General features: G+C 41.7%; 1 protein-coding gene across 4 annotated transcripts in view; it reads left to right on the forward strand.

Moving 5' to 3' along the window:
• Positions 1-5510, forward strand: part of GAPVD1 (GTPase activating protein and VPS9 domains 1) — a 61358-nt gene extending 55848 nt beyond the window's left edge. For all 4 annotated transcript variants that reach the window (XM_072960121.1, XM_072960123.1, XM_072960122.1 and 1 more), the window contains 2 exons: positions 23-220; positions 1478-5510. In XM_072960121.1, coding sequence (XP_072816222.1) covers positions 23-220; positions 1478-1618 — 339 coding nt within the window. In that variant the 3' untranslated portion in view covers positions 1619-5510. The remainder of the gene's footprint in view (positions 1-22; positions 221-1477) is intronic.
• Positions 5511-8141: the final 2631 nt, after the last annotated feature.

Genomic DNA, 8141 nt, shown 5'->3' on the forward strand with positions numbered 1-8141 from the left:
CTCTGTCTGTGGTCTCCCTTAGGTTTATCTTCGGGAGGCACCGTGGCCATCTGCGCAGTCAGAAATTAGGACAATAAGTGCTTACAAGACCCCCCGGGACAAAGTGCAGTGCATCCTGAGAATGTGCTCCACCATCATGAACCTCCTGAGCCTGGCCAACGAGGACTCCGTCCCAGGAGCGGATGACTTTGTCCCCGTTTTGGTATTCGTGTTGATAAAGGTGGGTCCCTCGCTATTAGAATTGTTTATTTGTCATTCTGAGTAGAGTGGTGCAGCGTTTCACAGAGACTTCGGCCCTTTCACAAGTTTCAAGCTCTGTGTTACCCAGAAAGAAAGTATCTAATGTCAAGTTCTGTTCTGTCCAGAAGTAGGGTTTTCTAGAGAAAGGGTAGGAAGACTAGATTCCTAGAAGAACATTTTCAGCTTTTAAAGCAGTGCATAACGTTCTCGGTTGGAGCTCAGGATATAATCACTGCGTGTATGAATGAGGGCAAGTTCTCTTCATTGTGTTTTTACCATCTTCTTCCACATTGAATTCTACACAGTACTTGTCACATAAACTACATTTACCAATCATCTTTCTCTTCTTTTAGCCTCTTATTTTGTAGTTGTAACATTATTTTTAAAAGTACTGACATCTCTTGTCCTTTTTTGACTTTAAAGTTTCATCATTTAAATGGTTTATTTTGAACATTTTGGTTAAGGGAACCATGAAGTTTGGGTACACACAGCCACCAAGTAACTGCATCACTCGTGTGTTCCAGTCAGCTCAGCTTGTCGATATCTAGAGTATATTTGACATACATCTTACTGATTCTTAGTGTTTGCAGTGTTTTTGCAACCTGAGCTCTTAGCTCAGAGTCAGAACCCGTAGGAAGGCATGTGATCAGCCTTCATCACTCCTCCTGTTGCCCATTGCCCTGCCCTCTTCCCCAGGTGACGTATTTAGTCCCTGTGCAGAGCCAGTTTAAGCTCGTTACAAGGAACGGGCCTTAGCGCGTCCTCCTAACCTCTTAACACACCTGTGTCCTTTCTCTCCATGTGAAGGTAACAAAGCAGGAGATACTCTGTTACCTCTTGCAGCAGAGGACATACTTTCTTTTTTTTTTTCCCCTTAGCCAATTCTACCTGGACTTACAAACCAAATATAACTCAATTTACCTACAGCGTATTTTTCCTTGTCTAACATCCTGGAATCCTAGGATGCTGAGTAAATCCACTGGGATTAGCTTAGCCTCTTTAAAGACCAGCAAGGTTAAGAGCTTTGTTAGGATAGAACCCGACTTGCCTTTCCAGTGTACTGTTGCTAATGGTAGTAGCAAGGGTTTACAAATTAGTTCCAAAAAGGATTTGAGGGATTACTTTAAAAGGACCGGTGTCTCTTTTCACAGGAAAACGTGTGAAGATGTTACTGTAAGTGACTTTGCAGAGCTGTGCCTCTGAGTAGTTGACTCTCTTTTACTTTTCACTTCTCCAGGCAAATCCTCCCTGCTTGCTGTCCACTGTTCAGTATATCAGTAGCTTCTACGCCAGCTGCCTGTCTGGAGAGGAGTCCTATTGGTGGATGCAGTTCACAGCAGCCGTGGAATTCATTAAAACTATCGATGACCGAAAGTGACCAAGACCAAGGCCCACCAAGGCAGCAGACTGTTAGGGGGGCAAACAGATCTCTTAGAAAATGTACCAGCTGCTTTGAAGGCTGAAGATTGTTTTTGTATAATATTGTACAGCATTCAGACATTTTAAAACAGATCTTTACTAAACAGATTAATGAGCTAACAAGCAGGTTCTCTTTTCTTTGGGCTCTTTTCCTTTCTGAGTTGCATATTTTGTTTTCTTGTCCCCATGTAGAGAATAGTATTGCAAAAAGGGACCACATTTTTCAGGTATTTTGAAATACTAAAAAACAAAACAAAATCTCTAGAAAATCCCTAGATCTCCGTTTATGGATACCCATTGTTTCCTTTCATTAAAAAGAAAGAAGACCAGTACACCTCTTTTAAGATGCCGTCTAATCTTATATGCATCTAATGGAAGGGAAATGCCAGTTGCACTGAGGATGATAATAGTGGTGACATTAGTGGCATTATCTATAAATACACTCACCTAAATTGAAAAGCTAAGAAGGAAATGTAAATATAATATATATTTATATTTGATGTAATATGGACATCTTCAGATTCTAATAAACAAGGAATATTGCTGATAGTAGGTTGTGATGTACCCTCTTGTGAAATGGTTTCCTTGACAAAATTTAAGCTGAGCTTAAAAGCAAAAGGCAAACAAATACTCAGAAGTATTTATTAAAGTGTAATACAGTTTATTGAACTTTCTAGGTGTGGCGTTTATGCACAGGGCTGCCTTTGATGAGGGGTATAAAAATCACTGAGTGAGTCACTGAGCCATTTTTCACCGTGGACGTCTTTGAGCCTGCAGTAGGAGATAGACACCGTCCATCACACACAAAGGAACAGCAGCTGTCTAATACGTTCTTGTGGTACTTCTCATCTGAAATACTAAATATAGTGTAGAAACCCCGAACAGAACTCCCTACAAACCTTTAATTGTAATATATTTTTGATGATGATTCACATTGAATGAACAGACCAGAAATTCAGTGAATGTCATTTTTTAAAAAACTAATTTGTATTGTCTGCTCTAGTGATACAAGTTTTACTAGTGATAAACTATTTTAATCAATCATACTATTCTTATGAGAAAAAAATCTATTTTGGCAGGTTTCTGTGCCTTTATTTCCCTCTTCTGAACAAAAGTATGTGTTTCTGTATTTTGGTTTGGTTGTATGTTGATAATTAATCAGGAATGGGTTTTGGTGTCTGAGAAACTGGCCAAGGAGGCACACCAAAGCTTCAAGCACAAGTCTTGGACGTAGGTCATCGCTGTCTGGTTTCACTTTGTATGTTTCCTAAACATGTTTAGCTTCTTTTATAAAACTTGGTCCCATACTTTGAGTTTCTCGTTGCCGGCAGCATCTCCAGGCATTTTTAAGGGAACTGTGACCAGCAGTTGAGCAGATGAGTACAGAGGCTGTCTTCTCCCTCTCCAGGAACGCTGTGTTTCTCTGTGCCTCAAGAAGCTGGATTTTCTTTATGCCTCGACCTCTTCTCATTCATGTATTTTGAAATACCGAAATAATGAGCTGCTTAGGAGTGTGGGATGTGGTTTCTGCCTTTTAGGGGGAGGTCAAAATTAAACTAGTACAACAAAATGTCCTTTTGAATGTTAGGTCAGGAAATCTGTATACAGAGTCATGTGCTTCGTGGGCTGTAACTGCCAAGCTTATCTAGGTCTTAGAAGTCAAATTCCATCATAAATACTTTACAAGACAAACTGTCTAACTTGATTTCTAAGGCCTAGAGGGAGTTCACATTTTAGTCAATAAATGTTAAATCAATAGCTGACATGGAATTGTTGAAATTCATTGTTTTGGGATTTAACTTGTAAGTGAACAAGAGATTTTTGCCCCCATGATGGTTCCTGAATCTATTCCATGTTATCACTGTGGAAATAAATGTGAAGATGTGGACGTTGCACAGAGCTCTTTTCTGTGGAGGAGGAGGTGGTGAATTTGGGGAGTAGGGCTACAGTGGAGGCAGGGGAGAGGGCTGTGCAGTGCTCGAGACGTTGGTGAGAGTAGAACCCAGAGATTTGGCATCAGGGTTAAACGTCTCTGAGGCAGAGGTGAGTGCTTGCTTGACCCAGGTGCTATCAGAGCAGCACAGCCCAGCGGTTTAAGGTTTAACTGTTTTCCTCTGGAAACCTGTCAGGGGTAAGGACTACTTCAGCATTAACCATCACTGGTTTAATTTCATGACAGATTTTATTACAGTGTTGATTTCTGAGTTTAGGAATTGGTAACTGTCTGCGTGGCAGTGGTGGGGTGTGAGATAGGGAGTAATTGGATCTTGAGGAATAGTTGTTCTTCAAGAGTTTCTTACTACATTTCCTCCCAGTACTTACTTTTCATGAAGGATTAGTGGAAAAGCATGAAGTCACACATAGGAAACATTCGGTAGCCACCAATTATTACATGGAATTTACAAGGATAATGAATGGTAAACGGGAAGACAGTGGTTCAGTTCGCTGAAATCTTGTAGAATTAACTTATCTAATGAAAAATCAGTTTATACTTTGTATTAATACCCTGCTTCTGGAGACAGTTATGTAATAGAAACACAGATTGAAGATTGTCTTTCCTTGCAAAATAATTATTTTTTAAACCATCTTGTTTTCTTTCTCCACTTTAGGTCAAATCTCAGCCACAGTTACTGGTTTCATCTGCTTTTTCTTTTTAAAAACCTGCTTCTGAAAGCCTTTTTTATACAGATACTAAATCTCTGTAAAAGGACTAGGCTTTGTGAAGGATCGAAAATAGATGTGGATGTGATGCATGCATGGCTTTTCTTTTCCTGTTGTGTCCTGGAAGCCTTTGTTTCATGTAGACTCTCGACACACATGTTCCTGAGGTGCATGAGTAAGAGAACAAAAACCCACCCCAGACAGTCACAAGGCCACGTTCTGGCCACGGGAAGCTGTGGCCGACTGTGCAGGCCGATGCACCGTTTTCCTGTTGCCTGCCGTGGGGATTCCAGTTTGGGCCAAGTGAAGGTCAACATTGTGAAGTTTGCACCGTTCCTTTCTCTGATGTGAGTGGGTGTGAAAAAGGAAAATCGGATCACACTTGCTCAGAATCATTTGTGGATCACATGGAAGTGATAGAAACATTAGTGGAGTTCGCGTCCTCCATTTGTGTGTCCTAGACTTTCTCTTCTCCATTCTGGCTTTATTTCTTAAGGAATAGTCTGTCCTCTTTTTAGTTCTTTTAACTCTAGTGAGTTTATCCTATACGTAATTGCCATACTTGGGGAGGGGGGGCGGTGAGAATCAGAAACAATCTTCTTGAAACTCAAAGAATTTTTAGCAAGTAGATTAACAGTAATGAGACATTTGAGATATTTTGAATGCCAGAATGCTTGAGAACGTTGCCAAATTAATAATCATTTAATATACTTTAGAATGTAGGTTACCCAAGGAGTAAGTTGACCTGGAATAGCTTTATTACTCTTAAGAATACTTGGAGAAAGGAAAACACAGTTTGCTTCAGTGTCAAGGTTGGTGTGGTTGAGCTGTGGAGTCACCACGGAGCTGCGTGTCCCACAGGCCTGCGCTCAGCAAAGGGTAAATTCACAAGAGAGGAAGTCCTCTACACTTGGTTAACAGCAGACGGTGTGGGTGGAGCCACACGCCTTAAGAATTCACCTCTGCTGAGTTGATACTCTGTCTCGTCTACCGTATTCTTGTGCTTCACCTGTATTAAAAAGCTTTGTACTGCCTCTCCTCTTGAAACTGATAAAACCTTATATAAGCCTCAGTTAATGAGCTTGCACAATCTTGTATATGTACAGGGAACCCCTTCTGTCTCCTAATGTGATTACTAATGTATGATATCATTCTGTAAAATTGATTAAAAGGGAGAGCAGTTGAATTCATTGGGTTTTATGTTTCCATCATCTATTTTGTATTCGGAAGCATTTCTGAAAATTTATTTGACTTCTCAGATATTACTACTGTCCATGAATTCACACATAATCTTTTTCATCTGAGCATCCAAGGGTATTTGTGAAGTGCAGTACAGAAAGGAATTAGAGTCATCCAGCAATTACTAACGAGACGGTGAACATTTATCGTTTCAACACGGTTCCTGTCTGACCCCTTTATTTGGTAGCTATTCGTCAGCCTTAGTTTTGAGAGCAGAAGTCCTAATCACGGTTTTCACTGAAGCTTTTATTAATCTTTTCAGCTGAGGGGAGTTTCTGTTTGACAAGGAGCCCTTGTTGCAGAGGCAAGCTCACTCCACTCGCTGGTGGAAAAGTGCTTTCCCCGCATTGACCGCACTTCATTTAGAAGGAGACATTTAAAAATTGGAATAGGGCTCAGTTTTCATTCAGTCTGTTCAGTATGAAAATTAATGCTGTGACTTGCCTAGAACTGAAAATTGAATTCAACTTTTCTTGCCAATTTGGAATTAACCTGTTACCTGAACTCCTGTAAAATTTGTGCCCACTCAGCCCTCTCTCAGAGTAACGTGGCTCTGCAGCTTTTTCCAGAGGATGTGGAGCTAGTGACGGTGTTTAGCTAGGCCTGCCCGCAGTGCTGCCCGTAACATGTGTCACGACCCTGGGAAGGGGGATCAGATCAGAAGCTCCTCTTGGCTGTGAATGTGTCCTCTACCTAGAGATTTAAGTATTCATAGAAGAGATTTTGCTTCAGCCATTGCATTCCAGAAGAATCTTCCTCTGTTTTCTTAGGGTACCAGAATGCAGTGCATAGATTTTTAAAGAAATTTATCAAAGAGGCTGGAAAATCTCCCTGGGGATCCAAAAAGCATCTTCCACATTTTGTGCCAAAATGAAAAAGCTCTCAGTTCTAAATCGCTGAACCTGTTGTAGACAGTGCACATGAAAGCCATGGTAATCATATTTCTGTTAAGTAGGAATTTGGCATATTGCTGATGAAAAAACATTAACTTGTACACTCCCGTGAAAAGAGTATCCGATGTGGTTTTTAAAAATGGAGCATTTCCCTTCAGCTTCCCTTAGCACTCCTAATTTGTAATTCTGACAAAACTTTTGTAACCAGGGCTGTTGATTAATATACGTATCTGCTGATGTTTCATGTCAGTAATTCCTGGTGAATTCAGTCAAGGGGTCTATCTGATCTGACTCACTCTGACTAAATCAGTTACAGTCTAGGAGTTGTACCCAAAACAGGTCCACTTTTAAGTGCCCTAGGGAGTGCTATGAACCAGTGCTTTCCAGGCGTCCCTGTTGAGAATCACCTGGTACTTTTGTTGGAAAATCAGAACCCATAGGAGATGGAATAGGAGTCTGTAAACAAGTATTCCAGGTGACTTGTTCTCACGGGAGTTTGAGAGGCATTATGGGTTAGCATTTCACGAAGGATGAGCCTGTGAACCACCTGCACGGCCCACCCAGGCATGATGAACTGCAGACTCGTGATCCCACCCTGTAACCGTTGAATCAATTTCTGGAGAAAGCCTGGGGATCTGCATTCCTAGCAAGCTCCCTGTCTGCCTCTGATACTAAGATTTGTGATCTCTGGCTGGTGTTCTGTTCCTGAAGGCTTGGCTCCACATCCCCAGAGGATATGGGTGAGGAAGGTCATTTTAAAGGACAAATCTTTCCTGGCAGCCAGTCCAATTTTTCCTTTAATGGTAGTTTTTCTTAAGTCCAAGTGTTTTCTATTCTCATAATCTGTCTAGTTATGTTAAAACTGTTGCTTTCCTAACCCCAAATTGCTAAACATAATCATGGTTTTCAAATTTCTGTATGAAAAATTATTTTTCTACTCTTCCTCAGTGAAAATGGCTGTTTCACTTCTGTTGTGTTTGGTTTCCATTCATAGTCGGGGTCCCGTGTAAAATAACAGCATTGGTTCTGGCAGCCCCTGACCTTCAACTTGACTCTTGCACCCAAAGAGCAGCCCGGCTGGTAGTGAGAGAACCTTGAAGCAGCGTGCTTCCTCTTATTTCTGGTCCCCTCAGTGGATTTGTGGATTCAAATTCCTCTGTCTCACCTACTCACTTTTTGATCACTAACAACCTTGTTTTCCTTCTCTTGTGGCTGTGATGGTGACAAGTGAGGCTGTGTCTGCTGCAGCCCAGGGATAGCAAGCTGGGAGTGAGCCAGCCAGGTGGTGGTGGGGGAGGGGACAGAAGGAGGTGGGTGCACAAGAAGGTAACAGGCTAGGAAGGGAAGGTGCTAAGGCCATTCGCCAGCACAGTGTCACCATGATGCCCCACAACACCTCCTCCACAGCAAAGCTGGGCCACACGGATGAGCCTGAGGAAGTGTTTTTCTTCCTGGATCACTCTTGCCACTTACTGGAAAGCCACAGGTTCCAAGTGGTGTTTGGTTGTAACGCCAAGTCCAAGAGCCTGAAGACAGTCTAATCTTAGATCTGCCACTAACCAGGTCTAAGGCAAGTGAAAACCTCTTTGATGGACTTTTCCTGATTTGGGCTGTATTACCTCAGTGATCCTGGACATCCAGTCTTGGTGAATACATGTATATACATACATATATATGTGCACATGTGTG

The sequence above is a fragment of the Vicugna pacos genome, chromosome 4, assembly GCF_048564905.1.
Source record: "Vicugna pacos chromosome 4, VicPac4, whole genome shotgun sequence".
NCBI lineage: Eukaryota > Metazoa > Chordata > Mammalia > Artiodactyla > Camelidae > Vicugna > Vicugna pacos.